Source organism: Lytechinus pictus, chromosome 14 (assembly GCF_037042905.1).
Source record: "Lytechinus pictus isolate F3 Inbred chromosome 14, Lp3.0, whole genome shotgun sequence".
Classification (NCBI taxonomy): domain Eukaryota; kingdom Metazoa; phylum Echinodermata; class Echinoidea; order Temnopleuroida; family Toxopneustidae; genus Lytechinus; species Lytechinus pictus.
The window spans coordinates 15,634,015-15,661,129 of NC_087258.1; the positions used below are offsets into that span (position 1 = coordinate 15,634,015).

Here is a 27,115-nt window from a genome sequence, read left to right on the forward strand (position 1 = left end):
GATCTTTCTTTGGAATATTTTGGACTAAGTTTTTGGACTCTGGAATTAATTGGAACTTTGTGGAACTCTGGACTGTTAATAAGCTTGGGGGAGATGTGGGAATATTATAACGACTTGATTGAAGACTAACACATGTACAGTGAAACGGAGTAAAGTCACACAACAAACCGTCCTACTACCCTTGTATTATCTGTTTATTCCGAGTGATTCTACAGTATATACCATTTCTTGTTCTTTTATACTCGATAAAACATGGTTGAAATCAGTATTTGAGTCTGCAGATAAAAGTGGTGATGGTCTCCTCAGCATGGATGAAGTATTAAAACATTTATCAACCCATAGAGTAGCTTAAGACTGGTATATATCCTTTCTTGTTCCTTAACTCAATCAAACATGGTTGAAATCAGTATTTGAGTCTGCAGATAAAAGTGGTAATGGTCTCCTCAGCATGGATGAAGTATTAAGACATTTATCAATCCATGGAGTAGCTTAAGACTGGTATATATCCTTTCTTGTTCCTTAACTCAATCAAACATGGTTGAAATCAGTATTTGAGTCTGCAGATAAAAGTGGTGATGGTCTCCTCAGCATGGATGAAGTTTTGAAACTCCTTCACAAACTAAATGTCAACCTTAGCAAAAGGAAAGTCAAGCAGCTTTTCAGGGTAGGTTTCCAATTCCTCTCTAAATCCTGTTCTTTCCCTTTCTATTTTTATATAATGTATTCTCCTAATGGGTTGAGGGCTTGTATTCAATTCAAATAATTTTTTATTCCTTAACATTTTACTTTAGAAAGACAAATTTTATCCAACGTTCTTACTAAAAAGGATTGTGATGTAATCTCTTGTTGCCATGTAATGCACAATTAATTCATCTCACCAACAGCGCTGTTGAATAATTCTGCACATTTCGAGATGATTACATACAAGAAACCTTCATATACATGTGCAAAAGAGATTTCTGAATCCTCTGGCTTAAGTCTCCTTAAGAGTTGTCTGAAATGAAATAGGGTTTGGGCTAAAATTCCCAACAAAGGTCATAGATTGGAATCTCAAAATCCGCTAAGTAATAAATCTTAGTAAATCCCCATTTTTCTGAAGTGAATAATGCATTGTGTACAAACTCTGATCTCTGTCCCCATGTTCCTCTTTCTTACCTTGTTTCCTTCATCTCTTTTTTTTCCCCTTTCTCCTGCCTCCCTCTTTCTTTTAATTGTTCCCCTCTCCATCATCTGTTGTCCTTCCTCCTCTCTTCCTGTGCATTTTCTTTGCCTTCTTATATACATGTATCTCTTTCTAAAAATCATAGCGATCCTATGATATTTCTATCTATGTTCTCCTGTTAATGGATGTTAACAAAATGGCTCCGCTAATGTTTTGTTTTAAGAAAATGAATTCCATCAATATCAGAAACTATTCCATAAAGTATATATTCTACTGCGCTTTATGGGACTCATATAGATGTGTTTTGAGCTTTGATATAAAGTTTACGGATGGTGCTTTCTTAACTTCCAGGGGTAAACTATTCAAGAGCAAATGCTCGATCACCTAGTGTTACTTTTGTTTTGAAGGATGGAATCTGTAAAAGCAGAGGATCCGTTGAATTGCGCAAATTGCGACCATGATTACTGGTTTTATACCTCAATAATTCTGACTTTGAATGCTATTCTCTGCCGTATTGGTAACCTCTATATCATGAATATTACTCTAAATCACCTCAAAACATTCATATTCATCAAAACTTTCTCACAGGAAGCCGATACCAACATCGACGAGCACTTGGGCAAGCTGGACTTTGACGAGTTTGTCCACTTCTACAAGACGTTATCGATGCGCCCTGAACTCTATGCGCTCCTCAGGGAATACAGCTGCGGGAAGGAGCATATGACCCTGGAAGACGTAGACGTATTTCTGAGAAATGAACAGGATATCAACATGCTGAATGAAGAGGCCTGTCGTAGCCTCATACAAAAGTATGAACCTGTCCCAGAGAATGTGTGTAATGGCAGATTGGGCATTGATGGTGAGTTCACACAATAGTTAAACTTAAGGTTTTTTATCTGTAGCATCATTAAAATGTGTGAACCTGTCCCAGAGAATGTGTGTAATGGCAGATTGGGTATTGATGGTGAGTTCACACAAATACTTAATATTAGAAGTTTGTTTGAAAAGTGTGAACTTGTACCAAGAATGTGTGTAATGGCAGGTTTGGTATTGACGGTGAGTTCACATAAACAGTTAATACTACAAATGTGTTGTTAATGTATAATCCTGTCTCAGAGAATGTGTGTAATGTCAGATTTGGCATTGATGGTGAGTTCACACAAATTGTTAATACTATAAGTTTGTTTGAAAAGTATAAGTCCGGAGTGCACTAGGGAATGTATGTAATGGCAGGCTTGGTGTTTCTTTGCAGCAATTGCCAATTTGCCATAAAAAAAGAGAATTATAAAGTCCTCACTATACAGTAGGCCTAGTTATTTGAACTTTTCAAGCTTTGGGAAAATTGTCCTCTGCCCTTTGTGTTTTCATTGGGTGGAAATATGTGTACATGAATGTGCAGTTAAGTGAAGCTTTCATCTTTGTAAGTCTATACCTTGTTTGTCAAAGACTCATGATGTGTTAATATCATCAAACACTCTGGTTGAATAGCTTCCATCAAAAAGCAACGCGTTATCCTCACTTATGAAGAGCATCATGTTCCTTTCTCAATTCTAGAATGAAAGGAGCATTAGTGATTCAAGTGCTCTCTTTGCCCCCCCCCCCTTTCTGTACTCACTTGAAGTAGAGGAGTACATGTATTTGGACTTCATGTACCCCCTCTGTCCCTTCCCCCTCGCTTCTATAAGGAGGGGAGCATTCCCAATTCAAGTTCCCCCTGCACTCCCCCCCCCCATTCCCCTGTGTTAGGATTCAAACCTTGCTGCTTAAGTACAGCCTGTGCCCCTCCCCCACTCCTCTAAGGAAGGGAGCATTCCCACTTCAAGTTTCCTTGCACTCCCCCCTCCACTATTCGCTTACATGTATGTTAGGATTCAAGCATTGCTGCTTAAGTGCAGCCCATTTCCCTCCCCTTAACTTTATGGAGGGGAGCATTACCACTTCAAGTTCCCCCTGTACCACCCCGACTTGTCTCCTTTAATGATTGGAACATTGCTACTCAAGCGCACCCTGTGTGCCCCCACCCCAACCCCCACTAACTAATCTTTAAGTATAGGAGCATATTACTGCTTCAGGTACCCCTTTCCCCCTCCCCGTCCCCCATTCCCAGAAGGAGGGGTAATTAAAACTTAATTTATTCCCTATGCCCCCCCCCATCCACCTCTTTCGCCCACTGAAACGTGATAACGAGAGGAGGGAAAGCTCATTACTTTCTGGAACGCTTTGTTGAATTTGATGGATGAGTGTGAAGATGTAGTTGAATTTGAGGTCTTTCATGCAAAAGAACTATTGAATGCTTGTACTGGGTGTGTAACATGGCAACAGTATTTGATAGTGGTATTTTCACCTTTGATCAGACATTAGTGCATCCTTTGAAAGTATTTATGGTGATTGGTTTCTATCAATGTGTATTCATCTCTTATTCCTTTCTATAAATAACTGTCTCATTCCCACCATCCCCATCCTGTAATTCACTCTCTCCTATCTCTTTCTCTACCATTTCTTTCTCCCTCTCTCTCTATTCCCTACCCTCTTCATCTCCACCTTTCTAATCATCTCTCTTGCCACTATCCCCTCTCTCTTTCCCCTTTCACTCTCCTTCACCCCCTCCCCTCTCTTTCTTAACCCCCTCCCCTAATCATCTCTCTCTCCTGAGGATGACAAGAACACACTTGTCGAAACGTCGAGATTGAGTGGTCCTTTTCAGGACCAACACTTGCCCAAGAAAGATACATGGTGTACCGTGAAACCTACTACACTATTCTTCTTCGCCATGGAAACCTTCAGAAGTTACATCTCTCTCTCTTTCCCCTCCATCCCTCCCCCAATCTTTCTCTCCTCTCTCTATTTCCCCTTCCTACCCCCTCCCTTACATTCTCTTTTCTTCCTCCATTTTAATATAATTCAATATTTTTCAATATTCATTGGTTTTCTTCTTTTCCTTCATCCCTCCTTCACCATCTCCCCCTCTCTCTCTCTCACTCTCTCCAGGACTAATGAGGTACCTCTTGAGCGATGAGGGTGACCTCTTCAACTCAGGTCATCGAGGGGTCAACCAGGACATGACCCAGCCCCTGTCACACTATTACATTGCCTCGTCACACAACACGTATCTACTCGGCGATCAGCTGATGTCACAGTCTAGTGTGGATGTCTATGGTCTAGTCCTCCAGGCTGGATGCAGATGTGTTGAATGTAAGCAGTTATTACCTCTTTTCGGTGTTTTACCATGGCAATCATCTTCCATATTTTGCATTCTCTGCTTTCGCTGACGTCAATATCATACCATGGTTCTTCTTTTCCGGGTTTTCCCATTGACTTTGTGTGTTAATTTGCCAGCGTGCAATATTCGCAAAAAACTGGTTGAAGCGTGGTGCGCGCCTGCGCTGTATATCTATTAACGCCCCAATTATTTAGCCAGGATTGCTTCATCGAATTCATGAGCAACTTGAAATCAGAAGTAGTTTGAGTCAAGCAAACAGGCATTTAAGTTGTTCCAAATGATAGCTCGAGTTACACATTATACGGCCATAAGCATAAGTATGATAATATTGACTGGTCCTCATTCGGGGTATATCAAATATATTAGCCTTTAAATGAACCATATTGCCCTCCCCTAAAGACTCGGGCCAATATGATTCTGTTGTGGGCAATATATTTGATGTTCCCCTCAAGGCCAGTCAACATTATATAATTATGCTATAGAAAGTAATAGAGGTTGTGTATTCTTTTCCTCATCTGAGCTATGTGTTATTGAGCAGGAAAGTTGAAGGACAAATATTGAATTTGATTCAAATTGGTCCCTGGTGCGGTGCAATGCTTCAGTAATGTATAGCCAAGCTGGAGCATGGGGCCTACACACATTACACATGTGTGGGTCGCAACCTTTGAATGACTGGCTAGGTATATAGATAAAACAATATGAGGTCTTATGAAGTTCAATAATATTGCACTTTCCATTGAAATGATAGGCCTAACTTGTGCATATATAATATTAATTAGAATTTTTATGTTATTTTGCCCTCACACCCTTTCCAAGTTTGAATTAATGAATATTGGTCAAATACAAATGAAAGGGGTTTCTTAATAATGTAATACTAAGAAGGTAAATGTGCATGCTGAATTTAGTTCCATATGTTATCCTACCCCAGCAATAAAAAATAAGGATCAGTTTATATTGCAAGTTTGGCTAGGTAGAATTTCTCTTGCAAATGTAATCTACAGAAGATGTGAACTCACTCACTGTAACCAGAATATGTCTCTGTTAGCCCTAAATTGTTGATTTTAGCTTTTGAAACTATATTAATATTTTTTCTTAATTGTCATTTTATTTGTCCTGAAACATTTGTTGAATTGCACACATTTGATTAAAATTGTGATCAAGTATTAAGTTCTTCTTCTCTCTAATATTATGATAGCATTGGAATACATAAAAATTGTTATCCTTAGAAGATTTGAAATAACTACTAACATATTAAAGAAAATAATGTTCCTTGAATTGTCTCTGTTAGCCCATCCCTTTTGATATTTTTTTTTATTGCTACATATAATTTTTTTTCTTTCTTTTATTTTTATTCCAGAGAATAAAAAAAGAACCTTAATTTCATAATAAAAACGAAACAATAACGAATCAAACTATTTTACATAACTCTTTTATTTTGGCAAAACTAAAACATTTGAATCTCCTGCCCCCTCCAATATTGAGATTTAAAGTGAAAATAAAGATAAAATGGGAGCTTCAGAAATTTTCATTCTTAAGTTGAGAAAATGCTATCTAAAAAAGATATGAAGATACTTTCATTGACAATAAATATTTTAAAAATATAATTGTCTACTTTGTCACCATAAACATATCAAATGAATAGATTTTGGGGTAATTTTAATTGCCTGTATTTAAATTATTATGTAAATAATGATTAGATGTGCACTTTTGGGATTTACTTTCTGTATCATAATATGAATTTTTACTCTGAAAGAAAGGGCTCTTTTTGTCAGATCTAATTTTACTGAATAGCATTATCCAAAGAAGATATGGAGTCACTTCCATTGACATAATGTAATTAAAGAAAATATAGCATTTCTTGTCTTGTATGTCTTCACATTTTTGGTGAGGGTTTCAAATCTATGCATTATTGTAGCTGTGTAGAATTCAAAAACTTGTTTGTTTTAAACCAATTTTTTTTTTAATGTTAGCATCCACATTTCTATGATTTGATTTCCAGTGGATACGTGGGACGGAAAGGACGGTGACCCGGTCATCTACCACGGCTACACACTGACCTCCAAGATCAAGTTCCGAGACGTCATCACGGTGGTCAACAAGTATGCGTTTGTGTCCAGTCCGTACCCGGTCATCCTGTCCATTGAGAACCACTGTACATTGGAACAGCAGAAAAAGATGGCTAGATATCTATTAGAAATCCTGGGTGGTATCCTTTTGTTGATAATAAATAATGATTGCTGGATTTATTAAGCGTTTTTTGCCTGAGGATACAAAGCGCTGCTATTATTACCCCGGTTTTAGCAGTGCTGCCATATAGGCGCTGAAGAATTCAAGGAATTTCTTCCTACCGGGTACCCATTCACCTCACCTGGGTTGAGCGCAGTACAATGCAGGTAAATTTCTTGCTGAAGGAAAACCTGCCATGTCCCTCAGATTGAAAGACGAGAGTCTTAACCACTAGATGACGACTAGCTAGTCTTAAGAAATACACAGTTTGAGAAAAATTCTAATAATACAGAGATTAAATTAGCCTATGATATTAATTGTATAGATAACCATTGTATCAAGAAAAAATGTTTTTTAGAGGAAGGTGCTTGTTTTATTACTTGAATTACTTCGTTGTGAATGTATTGAGTAGTTTATTATGTTAGATTAGATGAGATTTATTTATGTCCGTTCAAAAGAATGATATAATCGAAGTAACAGTGTAAATACATGTTCAAAATAATACATACTCAAAATAATACATACAGTTCAATGACATTTCATAACAAATATTGAAGATAAATTAACTGAATCAAGAAAAGCGGAGCTTGTAAAAAAGGCAAGTCCCTAAACTTAGTTCCAATACTAATAAACATAACCTATATACAAGAGACGGACGGAAAACAAACTTAAAATACATAATATACAAAATACCAAAATTAGTGTGTTATCATTCAAGTGGGCCTATATTTCAAGACTACACTGCTCAGAAGGTTGTATTATGAGTAAGGGATCCTTAACTTGTTATTACAATCAGATCAGCTGATCATATCGAGTCCACCTGAAAGGGGTCCTGACGGTCTTCCCTCTCCTGATTCACTCAAATATAAAATCCTCATCAAGGTTGGTTTCATGTTTTTTTGTCATATTCTTTTGTCAAATGGCTTAAATCTAGTCACTTATACTTAACAAAAGATTGTAACCTGCCATTAATTACAAATTTATTTGTCATTTCTTCTTTAAGTATACACTCTTTAATTGAACCTATTTATTCTCTGTATATTTGGTATTTACCATTTTAATCACACCGTCAGATATCATCTAATTGTCATTGAAATATACCTGAATCTTCTTTATTTTAGCCCACTTTGTGTAAATTATTTCCCTCAGTCTTAATAAAAAAAATTTAATTTGCTTATTTGATTCTTTGTGGTTCCAAATCGTGGAATAGTTTGCAAGCTCATCTGAGGTTCAGTGCATCGGTAAATCTTTTTAAAAGACATCTTATAACATTTATTTCTATTGTACTGTAAATTTGGGGAGCTGTGTATGTAAAACACAAAGAGCAGTTTTAATAGGTTGTGCGCTTTAGCACCAGATTATTATTATTAATTTCTTTACTTTGCTTTTCAATTTTCTCTCTTTTTTCTTGTCCATTCCTTCTCTGCCTCTTTCTCCCCCCCCCCCTACCTTCCTTTTCCCCCCCTACCTTCCTTTCCCCCCCCCTCCCTCACTCTCTCTCCCTCTTTCCCTCTCTTTTTGATCTTTCTCTTGACTGTATCACATCTTGTGTTTTATCTTCCAGGCCAAGAAGCTTCCATTAGACCACGATGCTGATCTAGAGGCTGGTGAAGTGAGTGAGGAAGACAGTGCCGATGAACTTGATGAAGATTTCAAGGTAAATCAAAACCTCTCAATAATAATAATAATAATAATATAATAATAATAATAATAATGATCATAATTATAATAAAAGCATGTTTACTCAATGTAGCCACTTCAGTCCTGAAAACTGTTCTCCCAGTGGCCCCTGCTACTTCCTACAGCCATTAACAATGCCTTTTATCTTTCAAATCAAATATGATATTTTTATCCTACAGAAAAGAATTTAACCTTGAAATTATATTCTTGATTGTCTTTGGATGGTATGGCCTCTTACAATTTTCTTCTTACTTTTTTGGCTAATTTGCTGGCAAAGTTTCCTTCAGCAAGAAATTTATCTACACTCTGCTGTACTTGACCGACCCAGTTGAGGTAAATGGGTACCTGGAAATGCTGGTGTGCTGTAAGTAATAACAGCAGCCAAGCTAAAGCCGGGGTAATAATATCCAAGTCCTTTTAAAGCGCATAGATATGTAATAATCAAAATGCGATATGCGCTATACAAGAACCGTTTATTACATTGGTATTTATTGTTATTATTTCACGTATTCACTTCTCTACTTTTCTTTCTTCAGTTGGAAAAGACAGAGACGAGAAGTAAGTTTGAATCCATTGCCATGGCACAGCTTGCCTTGATGAGGAAGAAACCTATCTCACCATCGCAACAGGCATGGCAGAGGATAGCACACAAGGTATGGAATAATATATGATAACACACCCCTGTTAGGGCATTTAATAGTAAAAACTATAATATGTTAGGCTAGTCATTTCAAGACTTCATTTTGGTACAGTTCAATTCAGTAATTTAGATACAGGTATGCAAAAGTATTTTCAAAAAATGTTTGTGCCGATTGTCATTTTGTTATGATGATGTAAGAGGAAGACAAGGAAATTGGTATCGCTACTGTTTGTAGTATGAAATAGAAAAAAAAATGTTTTGATTACAAAATATTCCACTTCTTCCTTATATTTTGGATTCCAACAGTTACAGATTATATTTCTGTAGTGTTTTAAGATTTAAACTTTTTTCTGTATACAAAGTTTGAATAATTTTGTATCAATTGACACAATTATAATAGATCTACGCTATTAGAATTGATGGATATTTGAGGATAGGATCTGTTACTGTGCCCTTTTGTTCTAGATCTATCTATGAAATCCTTCTATTTCAGAGCTTTCTTCCTTGTTTTCAATTTCAAAATTTCTGATAATTGAAATGATCTTGCCATGCACGTGATATTCATTATCATAGTTTACATGTTGTCAAGCATGTTAATTCTCACTTTATGATTTTAAAGAATATCTCTCTTTTTTCCCTCCAATTGTCAAGCTTGGAAAAACAGGAAGTCGGCCTGAAAATAAGGTTATCAGCAGATATATACAAAATGTGAGAGTACACACGTACATAGCAAATCCATGGAAAAAGAATAGTTTCCAGCATCCCAAATATACAAGCAGAGCAGATTCATTATCGTCATTTGCTCATTCATATAGGTTTATGTTTAGGTTCCATTCATTTAGATACAAAATCTTACACTGATACATGTAGTTTGTATTCTTTACAAAAAGCAAGTTAGCCCCATCAAAGCTGTGAAGCCTGTAGTGTGTTGGTGATTTCAACTCATTATTGGTCACTGCCATAGGGTTTAGACACCATTGTTAAAACCATATGATGCTTCATTAGATTTGAAAATCATTAATAGACTCCAAAAGGGGGGAAATGTGTTTGTATATGTACCTGTTTTGTGAAAAATGCATGGCACTGATCCCTGACTAATTTTACTTCTAAGAAAATCAAGCTAATTTTTTTCCTCAACTAGTCCAGTTAAATTGTGTTCAATCTTTGTTCTGAAAATCAAATTAGAAGTGCAATTGCTTGTATACATTATGTTTTGCAATATGAAACTGCCTGTGCCACTTATAAGCAGTACAATAAATCATGTTACAAGTAATATAGTTATCATAAGCATTAAAAGCAGATGTACAGTGTTACCAAATTTTGTACCAATGCCATTTCGATCCCACCGCTGCCACCAAAAGTGATATTAAGATCTTTAGAATCAACACAGAACTAACAAATAATGATTAAACACATTTTTATGTAGATTTATTTCCTAAAGTTATTTTTCATTTAATATAACCTACAAACACACCCATATCCCCACATACACACCCACAATCACAAACCCCCACCCAACTTATACACTGCAAAAACTCCGGTGTTGATTTAACACCAGCTCGGAATCCCTATATGTCCACACCAGAGAAGTATTGAAACAACACCAATTTGGAATCAAACCGATGCTGTTTTGATACTAATTGGTGTTGTAGAAACACCTATCTGGTGTCAGACTAATACCAAAACCGGTGTTGTTTAACACTTCTCTGGTGTGGACATATATAGATTCCGGGCTGGTGTTAAATCAACACCAGAGTTTTTGCAGTGTACGTAATGATGAGAGGGAAAGCAGTATTGTAAGGATTAATATCTATCAATTCCTATATCTGTATACCCGTATATGAAAAGATTTTCTCATGTCTTAGACAAATTTATTTGAAAATGATGCAGAAAAAATAATGTATATTATACTATGACCTACATGTATTTTCACTTCATAAATATTTTGTCAGAATTTCATAATATGCCAATTTGGTATAATATTTAAACGATTTGATACATCCAACTCCCCATTTTTCTCCATCATTACTTCATTAAATGAAATACTCAAGCCATAATGATTTGAAAGCATTGCACCTCTTCAAGTGAACTACACAAGGGCCCACATATAGGGCTTGGGGCCCGTAACACAAAGCTTAGCAATGATCATAGAACATTATTCTACGATTAATTGCATTGACTACAATGTACAATCACTCTTGAAAATCAAGTGCACGATTAATCGCTAATCTTTGTGTTATGGAGCCCTGGATGTACATAGGCTATGGAATTACCCAATAGAATAATTCTTTGTTATGGACACTGGATTTGTCTGATGTCATAATTAAGATTCCTTCAGGATCTCTTCTTTTATACGCACTCTGTGATTTATTTTGGCTGTATGTAAATAATTTGAATATTGTATTTGAATTCTGTGAAGCATGTACGGCAATTAAGACATCATTTAGAATTAGAAATAGAATTTCTCCAACAAATATATTCATAATTCCAGTCTTTTTCAGATATCTGATGTAGATGCACATATTCATTAGATTCATAAATATCAGTTTTGCACGTCAGTCACAAAGAAATTACTATTCACATCTTTCTGTAAATTTTTCCCTCAATTCATTGTGTATGTCTGTATCATTTATCACTGATTATTGCACGCAGCGATTAGAGAGATTGAGAGCCCTTCTAGAAGCAACTGAGGTTTGTATGTCTGCTTATCTTTTCATTGCACATGCCATCTTTCATTGCTAACGTTTTTCATCCATAAGCCTTGCATGAACCTATTGCCTTCTAATCTAACGTATTGCTAGGATGCAGAGTATGAAGTATCCTGGAAAATTCAGGTATTTCCTGCCCAGATGGGAAACACTGGGAAAAACTTGTAAATGCTGGGAAGAACTAAGGGAGGGTACAGGAAGGTACAGTGAAATGCTAGAATATTCTTGAGAAACCTGGGTAATACCTGAAAATATTCAAGAAGTATATTTCATAGTATTTCCTTGCATTTCCAACTATTTTCCAGTTTTCCAAGAAATTATTGAAGCATTATCTACCGGTGTTTACCAGAGTATATCCACTCAGCCAACCCTTCTAGAGATGTGTGTTCATTATATGTTTCTTTTGTATTCATCAGAAATGATAAGGTACTATTGATAATCAAACATGGTTTGTTGGGTTCCATGACATTTGCTCTGGTGACAATTGCTCTGATGGAAAATCTACATGTTAAGCCAAATATAAAGCCTAATTTCCAAAACCAAGTAAACCCTTATACTTACCTTTACCATGTCTACATTATTCTAAGCCAACATCTCTTTTACAATCCTAACTACAATCCTATGCCCGCTGAGATATTAAGAGCGGAGTAGTTGTTTGCAGGAGCAAATTTCCTGTCACCGATTTGGGGTGGTGAAAATGTTAGGAAGGGGGATACATGGTGGTTAATTGCTCATTTAATAATTTGTGCTTGTTTTTACAGTCCATTTTAGAACTGGACTTCATTTACTCCATCTCTATTGAATTGTTTGTCAATTTATAACAAAAGTAATTACAGAACTACATATAAGCAAAGATCATGTAGCTGTGTGTGAAGTGATTCTGCTTAATTTTTGATATTCTTTGGTATTGTCAAATTAGATAATCAGGTCATTGTTTTCATGGAATAACATGCCAAACAATATCGGAAATATATTTCATTGGTTGAGGGCAGTGGAGTTACCTGCTTGTTTTATATAATTTATCTTTCCTTCGTTTGATGACCATGGTCAAAGAGTTGATTATTTAGGAGGGTGAATATAATATTTTGATGTTATTTCACTCATAACTAGATGTTCTAAGGAAAAACAATCATTACAAACTAAAAAAAATTGAAAATCACTTAAGCATATTCCTTCCAATTGTTAGTATTCTGATTGCAGACGAACATGAATGCGCCAATCAAGATTGGCGCATTGCACGTATGATGTCCATATTTTAGAAAACTAATGAGTCATGTGTGTAACCTCCCCTTTCCTATCAACCCTATTTTCCCTGCCCAATATAACAATCCACCCTATCTTGTATTTTTAAAGTTCCTTATCTGCCCCCACTAATATCAGATTGCAGTTTAACTCAGTCCTCATACTCAGTCCTCCTTAGTAACTCATGCGTTCCTTGCACATTACCCAGAATGCAACAAACCTTGGACCATGTCCTGGAGTTTTAAGATAGATCGAGTAATTATTTCAGTTTAAAAAAAAATCCTGAAATAATCTTCATATACCCCAGTACATTGTGTTGTTTGAATGTTTTTGATGTGATGCTACATGTATGAAAAAAAATGCTAGATTAATTGTAATCCCCCACCATCAATTGGAAACATTATTAAAAACATTATTGGAGACATTATTGTTGCTTGTACCGATCCCTAACTTTTTAAGTCAAAATATTTGGAACTGAATAGTTGCTCTGAAGGTGTTCAAAAGTTTAAAAGCCGGAGTGGTATGACGGTGTATTTGGGTGATTTTTAGGCATTTTGATAAAAGTTTGAGAAGTGTCTCTCTTGGAGAATCCTGCTCAGTCTCTTTTCCTTGCTAACTCTCCCATATTAGTATAAATTCACAAAACAATTTGGGAATTCAAGATAGTTGCACAGACCATTTTATGTTGCCAAAAGGTTAGCATGGTGGTACTGAAAAGATGGAAAATCATTGTGGTGCACAGCAAAAAATGCGGTGTTAACCGGTGTACATAGAGGACCAAACCAGTTATTTTACACCGGTGTTAAATTGACAGTGTTAGTTTAGCACCTATAGGTGTTATTGCAACACCTTTGGTTGTTACATGTACACTCTTTGGTGTTATATTCAATCTCTAGGGTGTAATTTTAATACCAGAGGGTGTGGTCCTCTATTAATACCCACTGGTGTCAGTTTTAACACCACAGTTTTTACAGTGTGTGATGTTTAGTCATGATGGACTGTTGGATTGAGTATATGACTATTTATCATCAGGGTGCTGCCAGAAACAATTTCAGTTTCACTTCGGCCGATCAAATCTTAACTTTTCTTGAATATCTTATCTGTTTAAAGCCTGGCGCACACTTAACAATCCATTTCTATCCTAATTTAATTCCAACCTAAGAAATCTTAATGATCAAAAATATGAATTGTGGTATGAATGCTGAAATAAAAACTCAAGTTTATTTCGAGCCTCAATGTTGGAATAGAAAATAAAATTAAAGAAAAAATCAGTTGTGATCATAATGACATCTTCATCGCCTGTGACTGGAAGCCAATTTGGACTTTACTCTGACAACAAGGCTTGCAGTAAATTTGTATTCTGATTTTAGTATCCCTAGCTTTATGCTTAAATCATTTTATTTCTTGGAACTTTCACATTTAATTCAAAATGCTTTTAAAAAGTGTGTCATATCGGATCGTGTAGTGTGTGCCTGGTTTCACAGTCCATTTTAGAACTGGACTCCATTTACTTCATCTCTCTTGCCTTGTTTGTCAATTTATAACAAAATAATTACATAACCACATATAAACAAAAATTATGTAGCTATGTGTGAAGTGATTTTGCTTGATTTCAATATTCTTGTTCATTTGGAAACATTAAAAAATGTACCTTTCATATTAAACTATTTTTATAAATATTTCTTTATTCCTGCATCAATTGTGTTTACACATGGTACAAATAATCATTAGGTATTTCCACACGTGTGTTCATGAGGATGACAAGGTCAAAGGTCATCTAGGGGTCAAGAAATCATAATATATGCTTTTGTTATTGATCGCTAAAACAGGTGAATCTTGTGGTTCTTGTACCACCTTATTCATAAAATTGCTTTTTTAAATTGCACTGTTATATAGCAAAAGGGTACTACAAACAGACTATGAAGGGAAACATTGCATCTTTTACTCTGCCTATGTTAAACGGACACCTCCCTTGCTGTTCCATTTTTCATGCAAACATAAGCTGCGCTCTCATCCTGTAGAAGTCTATAGTCTCTAACTCTCTCCATGTGTCTTAGTTCCAAATTGTAGAGCTTTGTCATATTTCTGAGGTCTTTGAAAATGTATTTGACACAGATTGAGTAATCCTTGAGATATAAATTGATATTAATCAGTATATAGTTTAAAGTCCTGGAGCATTTTTTTGTCTCAATTCATAATGGTACTACTTTCATTACATGTATATATAGCAGAATTCATCACCTTATATTCTTCATAAATTGTGAGAAAAAATATTTTTGTATTACATAAAAGGGCATAACTTCAAAGGAATGAAAATAAAATGGTTATAACATCTATCAAAATACATGATTTGAATAATGATGTTAACTGACTGAAAAAATATCTGGCTATGGATTTTCATATATATACCTTCTTCTCAACCAGTTATCCTGGTTTAACATTATTTTCTGCATTGGTATTTTTCAATGGGAGCTTAAGAATGGATTGAATGAAGAACATAGCACATAACAATGATAGTTGTTGAAATGATGCTCTTAGTGCTTTTTTTTTTTTTTATAGAAGTAGCACTGTATAACAAAATTGGTGTTGGAGAAGTGCCAAAAAGGGTACAATTTTATGTATGGTTATGTTTAATAACAGAATAAACTAATAAATAAAAATAATCTTACTTTTACGTTATTCCAACTTTTAGCTTAAGGAAAAGAATACTGAAAACAAGGCTTCCAGGAATGGCAGGACAGGTCTCACAGGAACCTTCAAAAAGTTAAAAGCCACCAGAGTAAGTTCATTCATTTGATTCTTTATTAATGATAAGCAATGATAGTGATAACAATTATAACAATGATAGTAATCATGATGATGATGACGACGACGATGAAGATAATGATAATGATGATGATGATAATGATGATGACGATGATAGTGATGTTGATAAATTATGATAATGATGATTATGAACAAAATGATTATGATGACGATGATGATGATGGTGGTGGTGGTGGTGGTGGTAATGATGGTGATAACGATTATTATGATGATGATGAAGATGGTGGTGGTGGTGGTGGTGGTGGTGATGATGATGATGATGATGGTGATAATGATAATTATGATCATGATGATACCAATGATAAAGGTAACTCTGCTAGATGCATGTTTTGAAAATAAAGATGATACTCGTTTTAAGTCCAATCTTGTCATGGTTTTATAAGGATTAAAAAGGATGCTTGGAATCAACCTCAACATTGTCTTAATCTTTACTGCTTTCATTATTTCAGAGGAGAGCCAAGCTTCAGCATTCATCAGAGTCAGAAAACAACAGCAGTATGGAATTTGATCGATCATCATCCCGTGACGATGACCTAGAAGGTTGCACCAATGAAAACCAACATGCAGAGCATCGGAAACGACTCAGCTCCACAAACCGGAAGAGGGCGTTCGTTCTCTCGAGACAGCTATCCGATCTTGTCAAGTATACCAGATCAGTTGCCTTCAAGGGCTTCCCTGAAAACAGTATGTGGAAATGGTTTGACTTTTAAGTGTGGTTCAGAAGTGGTTGTTTATTGCTTAGTGTATACACCAGTTTAAAGGGTTTCCCTGAAAATAAATATGTGGAAATGTTGGCCTTTTAACCATTGTTTAGAATTGGGTAGTGCACATACTTAGTGTAGAATACCAGGGGGGTGTTTCACAAAAATTTAAGTATGACTTAAGTAGCTCGTAAATGCCAATGCGTACATGATATGCAACGTGTGATCTTATTGATAGATACGCAGTATAGTGCACGTCCTCATGACACGATCTGACCAATGCGGTCAAACCTTTCATACTGTAAGCAACTTGGTATTTAAGTGCGACTCTAAGTCATACTTAAATCTTTGTGAAACACCCCCCAGATCTGTTGCGCCTTATAAGGGCTTTTCAGATGAAAAATATGTGTTGATGTTTTCTCATTTAACTTTAGTTAGTTTGATAGTGGTTATTTTACAAATGTAGTGTATTACACCAGATGTTTTGCACCTAATGAGGGGTTCCGTGAAAGCAGTTTGTTGAAATTTGAATAAGCGTGGTTAAGAAGTGGTTATTTCGCAAATCCCGTGTCGTACACCAGATCTGTTGCTCCTGATAAGGGTTTCTCAGAGAACAGTATGTGTTACTGGTTTCCCAGTCAACTTTTCATGGTTTAGTAATGGTAATTTTAGCAACTTAGTGTTGTACACCAGATATGTTGCCTTTAAGGGCTTCCCATAAAGGGCTTCCCATAAAACAGTAGGTGTAAAGCGTTTGCCATTTACCTCTGGTTTAGTTAACTGACCGAGTCAAGTACACCAGGGTCCTGTAATACAAAGGTTATGATTGATTGATCGTACATTGTAGTCAATGCAATCAATCATGAAGATTCTTCTGGGATGATTTCTGAGCTCTGTGTTAAGGACCCCCAGGCTCCATAACATAAAGCTAAGCAATTGATAGTGGGGCTCATTTTTAGTGATCATACACAATATTTAATGCAATCAGTCATTGAAATCAGCCCATGATCAATCTCTATGCTTTATGTTCACGGCCCCTGATGCAAGTTTCTCCATTAAGACAGGGTCACATGTCTTTGAGCTTGGGACCCATAACATGAAGCTTTGCCATTGATTGTTGGGCTCATTTTTACAAATGATCATAAACAATATTCAAAGTAATCAGTCATTGAAATCAGCCCATGATCAATCACTATGCTTTATGTTAACAGTCCCTAATGTAAGTTTCTCCATTAAGACAGGGTCACATATCTTCAAGCCTGGGACCCATAACATGAAACTTTGCCATTGATTGTTGGGCTCATTTTTACAAAAGATCATAAACAATATTCAAAGCAGTCAGTCATTAAAATCAGCCCATGATCAATCACTATGCTTTATGTTAACGGCCCCTGATGTAAGTTTCTCCATTAAGACAGGGTCACATATCTTCAAGCTTGGGACCCATAACATAAAGCTTTGCCATTGATTGTGGGGCTCATTTTTACAATTGATCATACACAATATTCAATGCAATCAGTCATTGAAATCAGCCCATGATCAATCACTATGCTTTATGTTAACGGCCCCTGATGAAAGTTTCTCCATTAAGACAGGGTCACATATCTTCAAGCCTGGCACCCATAACATGAAGCTTTACCATTGATTGTTGGGCTCATTTTTACAAATGATCATACACAATATTCAAAGCAATCAGTCATTGAAATCAGCCCATGATCAATCACTATGCTTTATGTTAATGGCCCCTGATGAAAGTTTCTCCATTAAGACAGGGTCACATATCTTCAAGCCTGGGACCCATAACATGAAGCTTTGCCATTGATTGTTGGGCTCATTTTTACAAATGATCATAAACAATATTCAAAGCAATCAGTCATTGAAATCAGCCCATGATCAATCTCTATGCTTAAACGGTCCCTGATGTAATAAGTTTTTCCATTAAGACAGGGTCTCATATTCAAGCTTAAGACCCATAATATGAAGCTTTGCCATTGATGGTGTGACTTAATTTTACGATTGATCATACACTATAGTCAATGCAATTAATCATAGGAATAAGCCCCATGATCAGTCACTATGCTTTATGTTAATGGCCCCTGATGTAAGTTTCTCCATTAAGACAGTCTCATATCTTCAAGCTTGGGACCCATAATATGAAGCTTTGCCATTGATTGAGGGGCTCATTTTATGATTGATCATAAAAATATTAAATAGTATGATAGACTGGCTATCATGGATCTCACAAGGGAGGGAATCTAATAGCGAGGACCTACCTAAACGATAGCCCTTTGATAATGATAATGATAAATACATGTATTATGCAATCTCTATCTTTTATATCAATTGAAAATGTAATGGGAAAAGGGGTCAATATTCCTTGCCAGTTATTGTATGTAATAAGGTAAATCAAGACATTTTAAAATGCAAGTAACTATTCTTGAATATCAATCTTTCCTTTTTCTCAGTGCCATGTTGGGAGCTGCCCTCACTTGGTGAGATGAGAGCAAACAATCTAGCAATGACAAGAGCTCCGGACTTTGCAAACTTCACAACACACAACCTCTGTAGAGTCTACCCATCAGCTTATCGGATCGACTCCAGTAATTTCAATCCTCAGACCCTCTGGAACTGTGGATGCCAACTGGGTAAGTACCTCTTCAAATTCATTCTAAAGTCATTTTATTTTATCCTTTTGTGATATTTTTGTTAGTTTTTACACCGGTGTTACATTTTCATTGTGTGAGTTAAGCCCAGCGCAAACTTTTTGACGCAATTGCACTTAGATCTCAGTGCAACAAGTTTATAATTGCATCTCAGTGCAATTGCATCAAAGGCAAATTGGTTGTGACACCATCATCTTAAACAAGTCTGATTGACTGAAATTATCAAAAGCGCAGGAGAATCACAGGAATCACAGGAAGATATGATAAGATCTTACATTTGGTCTGCGATTCTTCGGCAATGACTTGGATTGTGTTGCAGGTTGGCGCACACTCTCCAATTTCATTGCAATTGGATCTAAGTGCAGTCACGTCGTAAAGTGTGTGCTGGGCTTAATACATTATATTGCTTTGTAATTGATTATTCCTGATATGAATAAGCATGGAACTTAATACAGTTGCGCATAACTTAAATCTTTTGGATAGTGAGTGAATGATAGACTGAAATAGAACAGTGTCAGGAGCATTCTTTAATCTAATCCTCTGTAGGGAAATAAAAACTTGTAAAATTGGGAGATATGAATTAAATTGTGTCACACCAAAGATGCTGCCATCGGTAGAAAATTACAACCATTATTAGAGGGCTAGGGGATTTCATTGTAATATATGCTATAAACCAAGTGTTCTTATTGTTATCTAGTAGTGTTAGTAGTAGTAGTAGTAGTAGTAGTAGTAGTAGTAGTAATAGTAGTAGTAGTAGTAGTAGTACCTTTACTGTCATTATAGTACACAAATAGAGGTGGAATAATATGAAGAAATTGCTTGAATATCAAGATTAATTTCTTTTCCTTTTTTTCTGTGTTTTTCTCTTAGTTGCTCTCAACTACCAAACTGAAGGCCGTGCTATGCAATTACTGAGAGCTAAGTTTAGAGCCAATGGAAACTGTGGTTATGTACTCAAACCTAGCATCCTCAGACAAGGTAATTTCCTTACATATTGCACAGGGAGTGGAGAGAGTTTTAGTGATGAGATTATTGAATCATATTGTATGTAGTTCACAATGAATTGGCAAAAAACACTTATTCATTTATAGTATTATGTTATTTATTGGATTCTGCCTTGTCCACACACAATGTATGCACATCCTCCACTCCCTGAGTATTCCAGGGATGAGTAAGTGGTGCTTGACTTGCTAAGTAAACTACTTGTCCTAACTAAGTCATCCAATAGAGCTTCCAGTTAAATCCATTGCCTTTGTAGCATTATAGATCAATCAATCAATCCCTTGTTCAATTAAGTGTAACTGTATGTCTGGGGCTAAATGATTTACATGAAGTTATAATCAATTTTAAATATTTATCACATCTCTTTATGAAAACCCACAATCTTTCACTGTATTACAATGATTTTTTTTGTTTTCAGATTGTACACATTTTTATTGTTAAGTGTAGTTTGCCCCACTACTTTTATTTTACTGGATGCCTTTCAAGTTTTCTTGCCATTGAAATCCATGTGGTCAATACCAGATATTTTGGCATCCTCTTTTTTAAATAAATATGTAAAACTTTGTTCCATATGGCATTAGTGTCCAGTGCATTGTTTTTGTTGTAAAATACTATCGGCCTTCATTCAATGATTCTTTCCAACTTTTGCTTTTCTTATCTCAGATAAAGTCCATTTTGATCCAACGTCCAATAATGCCATCGCCGGTGTCCAGAAAAAACAGCTGACCATTCATATAATCAGCGGTCAACAGCTTCCTAAACCACCACAAAGCCTGCTTGGAGAACGTGGAGAGGTATGACTGGTTTTGATAAAAATAATTTTTTGTAAACTTGTTATTAGCATAATTATACAGTTCAGATATTACACAAACTAGATTCAAAAGCCTGCAAACTTTGTATGAAAATATTTCTCTTCAATCATATCTGAGATCAATGTATAAGATTTCTGGGTTATTTGCAAACTCTCTAACATACCTGTATAGGGGAGCAAATGTCATTCCTTCTTTTTAATTTCATTAATTAAAATTTCAATTTGTGAGCCAATGCTTCCTCAAAGTTTGCATACATAATGGTCAAGTAATGATCTCACATGTAACTTCTGAAGGTTTCCATGGCAAAGAAGAATATTGTAGTAGGTTTCACGGTACACCATGTACCGCATAATCTTACACTTTATTATGGAAATACATATATCAGTATGAACATTGTTCTTATGCTCCTTGTCAAAAGTGAAAGCCACGTCTTTCAAGCAGGAATCCTGCAATCAGCTTTCCTTCTCACATCATGATAGTCACCATAGACAAAACAATGGGGACTGCAAGAAAGCTAGAATGGAAAGACGCATGGCATCCTTGTATCAGGATTCCTGCTAGAAGATAAGACGCAGACTTATGACAAGTTGCCTTAGACATGATAAATCAGAATATCACAAGGCAATTAAGAGTAATAAATTGACTTAATTGACAAAAGATACATATGCCCAGATTCTGAACTCGGGTTTAAATTAAACCCTGGTTTAAAGCTGTGGTTTAACTATGGAGAGCCAATTTGGGCACAAATCCCTAACAGTACACATCCAATTTATCAACTCATATGACACCCAAATTGTTCATAATTATCTGGGAATAATAACTTAAGTATTTTTCTTCATTATGAAAGCAAAAAGAAACAATATAGTGAACATCAGAAATATAAAATATAAACATAATTTTTGAATTTTTGGCTTCCCATAATTTTAGCAAAGAGTTAGACCATGGTCTAAGTTAAAACTGACTTCAGAATACAGGCCATAGCATTAAGAGTGAAAATATACCTTTAGATATATTTGACATTGTTATAAACTTTTATTTGTATACTTTAGTGATATTCTACTCATTTCCCAAATTATTAAATGACATTTATTATGGACTAGCCTTATTGTATACTTTAGTGATATTCCTCTTTTCTCCCCATCCTTTAAAGTGCATCTATTATGCACTTGCCCTCAAAGGACATCTATTGCAAATCACAAATTTAATCTTCCTTAAATATAATTCTTGATATTTTAAAATCAAAACATGAAACATTGAATGAGATTCTTCTTCTTTTTTTGCTTTGTTAGATCATCGACCCCTACGTGGAAGTAGAAGTGATAGGTCTAAATGGGGACTGCACCAAGGCACAGACAAGGACCGTTCAAGACAATGGTAATGTACCTGGAGCTCATGATGGACCCTACCCCAAACAACCTTTTTGCAGGAACATTTGCGACTTGCCCCCCTCCCCCCAAAAAAAAATAAAAATAAACAAATAGAATAAATGAATTAAAAAATTAAAAAACGACAATCAGTTGCCTAAAATTAAGATTTTATAGAGCTTGCGTAAGCACATCCTAAGCTTTACAATGTTTTATAACTTGTCAAAATTTATCAACAATCACTCACAAAAGTATTTGATTAGAATAAAGAAGAAATTCAGTGCGAGATTAAAAACAAGTTTGGGCATTACTCAAGCATGAGCATTGCACACTGTGCAATCTCTATGAAACTTCCAAGCAGTAGTGGAGCGTTGTGGCCCAGTGGATTAGTCTCCGGACTTTGAAACAGAGGGTCGCGGGTTCATATCCCAGCCATGGCGTAGTTTCCTTCAGCAAGGAATTCATCCACAGTGTGCTGCACTTGACCCAGGTGAGGTAAATGGGTACCCGATAGGAATTAATTCCTTGAAATGCGTGTGCGCTGTAAGTAATTACGGCCGCCAAGCTAAAGCCGGGGTAATGATATCCAAGTCCTATGGAAGCGCATAGAGACGTTATATTCATAATGTGATTCCGCTATACAAGAACTGTTTATTAATTTATTATTATTATTAGTCCCCCAAGAAATGGAAAAACTCCTGTACCTTGTCATTTATTCAACTTTACAACTTCAAATTTTGACAGTATGAAGAGGAAGATTCTGTTTTTCAGATAAGCTAACTTTCCCGTTTAAATTTTTGAAGACCAAATTTTGTTTCAGCTTTTTATTGAGATCCTTCCCAGGTACTTTTTGTTGGGTTTGGGGAGGCTGGTTACATTTTACTCACTTGATTTTTACATGATTTGAATTGGATTTTACATGACAAACAAGGGATTGAGGAGGGCGCCATGCAAGAACAAAAACAAATGGGTTGGGTTATGTTATATTCGCTTCCAGACAAAGACACACGCTGATCATTAATGTGAGTGGAGCATGGCGCAAAGGAGGTTGAGCTGTAATAAGATGAAAGGGCAATTCCTTAGGTTATGTTGCATGTCTTCACATACAGAGAAAAACTTATTTTTCAATCTAATTAATCATAATTTTGTACATGAAAGAATAAGAAAAGAAAAATGTGAGAACAATTTGTATAGAGTGTGTTAATCATTGGATTAAATCTTCAGTATTGCAAGGAGCAATGCATTTAATCAGCTGACGACCGACTGTTTTGTGATGATATTATTATTTAGAAGTTCATGCACGCTACTGAAGGATGACATGCGGGTTCCTACATGTATCTGTAGGATACTTCAGTAGGATATTTTTTTAAGATGGGATTTTATTCATAGGATACTCTTTGTATTAGATTTCTTGGATCATGGACCCAGTAGGTCCAGGCTTAAGTTTTAAATATACTTCTTTTGTATGTATTCTCTGGGTTTCAACCCAGTTTTAGATTACGTAGTAAAAATCCCGATAACCCCACCAGAGTGGGGGCCTATTTGTAGGATATGTCAGAAGTATTTTTAATAGGATAATTATGTTTGGTTTTGATTCATAGGATACTCGTTGAATTCAATGTTTCATATGTACACCAATTTCTTGAATGCCCTTTCTTTCCAGGATTCAATCCAGTCTGGGACTATGTAGTCACATTCCCAATCACCCTACCAGAGCTTACACTCGTCAGGTTCGTTGTATGGGATGAAGATCCTATCGGTAGAGACTTCATTGGCCAGGCAACCTTCCCTTTTACAAGCCTTTGTCAAGGTATGTTGCTCATCAAACCTTTCGGTTTCATATGATAGTCCAAAATTGGCATTAGGAATATTAGTTCCTGAACAGACGGATACCTTGATCTTAATTTGACCAAAGTTATTTTATTCAGAATTGGTTTTTAAGTGTTATCAAAATTGCCCCAAATAGAAAATTCATAAACTTCATATTTGCCTCAAAATGTGGTGGATATACAGTAGGAGATATTTGTAATTTTACACTGTGGTAGTGCTAGTAATATATTAACAAATCTTGAACATGATTGCACAAAGGGTAACCAAACTTACCCTTTAACATACTGAAATAGAAACACTCTGAATAATTTTTAGTTCAATTTGATGTATTATTATTATTCCTCTGTTTTTTTCCATTAAGGATACCGTCACATCCATCTTGAAGGTCTTGACCATGCCACGATCTTTGTACATGTCACCATTGAAGACTTCACTGAAAAGGTCTGTCTTAAATGACACCAGTGTGTTTTATTATGTGGTTATCAGGGTTCCTACAGTCATGGAAAATCCTGGAAAATTTTTGGTCATGGAAAGTCAGGGAATTTGGGAAATTTGTGAAAAGTCATGGAATTGCATTTACCTCTTGGCTATGGCAGCTTTCCAGTTTGTCGTGTCCTGCAACTCTCATACTCTGTGATCATACTCTGCTATTTTAATTGGTGTTCATGATTTCCAATATTCCCAGTTTTGTGACATCCAAAATTCTACATAACTCCCAGGACGTCACGGGAAGTCATGGAAAGCAAGAATTTAGTCATGGAAAAGTCATGGAATTCTGTTTTCAAATTTCTCTGGGAACCATGGGTTATGGTCATAGAGAACGTGCAATGATTTTTTTCCCATTCTGGCATTTCCTCCTTAGCAATGGCAATTTATCCCATTACAGATTGCACATAAAATTTGTATAGTATCTCATGCACCTGGTTAATCAAGTTTTCTAACATGTTATTAAGTGCCACAGTCCAATATTGGTAGCCATATTTCTATGATTGAACTCATTTTTATATTTTATAAAAGCAGAAAGTTATCTTTACATTTGTTAAATGAAGTGATCCAAGTAACTTTCAAATACACATTCTTACAAAAATAGTTGGAATTACATTAATGGGGTATTCTTTTCCTACATTTTGTTTTAAATATTACACATTGATAATTGCCTTTATGTAACAAACTGTAAATACTATTGTTCACCTAAAACTAAGGAGTAGTTTGCCAAAAAATAGTTTTGCAGTAAATTTGACTAAATTTATTTCAAAGTGATTAATCTTTCTTTTACAGAAATACATCAAGAACAGTAAAGGCCTGCGCTCTGCTTCCATCACACGAAGCACTTCTTCCCCGAGCCGCGCCCGTACCAAGTCCGTTGACACAGAGGTCAGTCTCATGACCGGTGGAAGCCCCGCCCACCAGGCCTCGCCCAAGAGACGAACTTCCCTAGCAGAAAGGTACAGGACTCCCATTTACTACAGAATAATTACCATATACTTTTGTTATCTGTCATCAAAATGATAGCAAGTTTCTCACTTATAGCCTTATAAACTATTTCAAATCCTCATATTTTAGAGGATTATTATGATCATTCTTATAATTATATTTATTTTGATTATTATTGTTATTATAATCGTCATTATCATTATTTTCATGATTATTATTATTATTATCATTATTATTATTATTATCATTTTATTATCATTATAAACTTTATCATTATTTGTATTATCCTTGTTTTATTAAAGGCTTGGTATCAGGAGGAGATACAGCACCACTGCACTCCTGGTTAAGGCATCATGAATGTTGGCAGTGGCAGCGGTGGGATGAAGAGCCCTACTTCAACCACATATACACCTGCCATCATTGTCATTGTTATTTAATAATGATAATTATAATTAAAATAATACTTATTTATCATTAATCTTATGATTGTTACACTCAAGGCTTGGTATCGGGAGGAGACACAGCACCTCTGGACTCCTGGTTGAAGGCATCATTAATGTCAGCGGTGGGATCAAGAGCCCTACTTCACCCACCTTTATTATTATTGTTATCATTTATCATTACTGTTACTATTATCATTATTATTATTTTTGTTTTCAATCAAGGCTTGGTATCAGGAGGAGACACAGCACCACTGCACTCCTGGTTGAAGGTATCATGAATGTTGGCGGTGGCAGCGGTGGGATCAAGAGTCCTACTTCACCCACTTCCACACCCACCTTCGGTATGCTGAGGCAGAAGAGGCGGAGCTACGAAGGGGAGATGCGGAAAGGTCGTCCAAACGGTGACGAGGAAACATGTGAAGATGGTAAGTTGAATTTTCATTTATGTTTATTATGACAATTGTCAAAATGGCACAGTCATTGTTGAGTTGAAGTTCATATTTCTGCTAAAATACATTTAGCTTGCGTATATGACTTTTGCTGAAAATGCAGGGCAAAACAAAAGGATTGTTGCAATATACATATATAGAGTGAAAGAGAGAGAATTGGCCAATATATTCACTATTTATCTGTACTAATTTTGCTTAACCCAAGTTTTGGCAAATGTTCTCTTAAAGAAAACTGGTTTGAAAGCAATACTACACCATATCCATATTCTTTAAAAGATATTAAGATACCGCCCATTTTCAAACACTACGTCAACCCTGTTTTATGCCTACCACTAATCCTTAAAAATGTCAGTTCATATTGTGACAATTTAATGGACATACCCTTTAGATTTTTGTATAAAAAAAAACAGTTGGTAAATACTTTTGTCCTTTTTATTCTTCACATATACATGACTAACCCTAGAAAATTACACAATATTAGAAAATCTTTCAAATTAAGTCGATTTTGAAATTGTGCTTTGTAACATAGTGTAAAAAACTTTCTAAAGTTTAATATTATTATAATTAGTACTAGTATTTACAAATATCTATTCTGTTTGTTCCTGACATACATGTGCTTGTATAGATTTTTTGCTTGTCACTTTGATGTTCTACATTCAGTAATATATTCAGGTATTTATTTCAATATGTCAAAAATGTATGTCTTTTGATAA

The 27,115-nt window shown here is 35.6% G+C and overlaps 1 protein-coding gene across 2 annotated transcripts in view; it reads left to right on the forward strand.

Moving 5' to 3' along the window:
- Positions 1-27,115, forward strand: part of LOC129276566 (uncharacterized) — a 46,968-nt gene that overhangs the window by 10,987 nt on the left and 8,866 nt on the right. Inside the window, exons 5-22 of one of the 2 annotated variants that reach the window (XM_054912950.2) lie at positions 535-664; positions 1,751-2,021; positions 4,151-4,354; positions 6,382-6,588; positions 7,405-7,490; positions 8,173-8,265; positions 8,825-8,941; positions 11,581-11,619; positions 15,571-15,657; positions 16,154-16,388; positions 18,871-19,050; positions 19,939-20,046; positions 20,734-20,864; positions 22,172-22,256; positions 23,910-24,056; positions 24,438-24,517; positions 25,355-25,521; positions 26,176-26,378. In XM_054912950.2, the coding sequence (XP_054768925.2) occupies positions 535-664; positions 1,751-2,021; positions 4,151-4,354; positions 6,382-6,588; positions 7,405-7,490; positions 8,173-8,265; positions 8,825-8,941; positions 11,581-11,619; positions 15,571-15,657; positions 16,154-16,388; positions 18,871-19,050; positions 19,939-20,046; positions 20,734-20,864; positions 22,172-22,256; positions 23,910-24,056; positions 24,438-24,517; positions 25,355-25,521; positions 26,176-26,378 (2,570 nt within the window). The remainder of the gene's footprint in view (positions 1-534; positions 665-1,750; positions 2,022-4,150; positions 4,355-6,381; positions 6,589-7,404; positions 7,491-8,172; positions 8,266-8,824; positions 8,942-11,580; positions 11,620-15,570; positions 15,658-16,153; positions 16,389-18,870; positions 19,051-19,938; positions 20,047-20,733; positions 20,865-22,171; positions 22,257-23,909; positions 24,057-24,437; positions 24,518-25,354; positions 25,522-26,175; positions 26,379-27,115) is intronic. The other variant, XM_064109260.1, reaches the window with a different exon arrangement.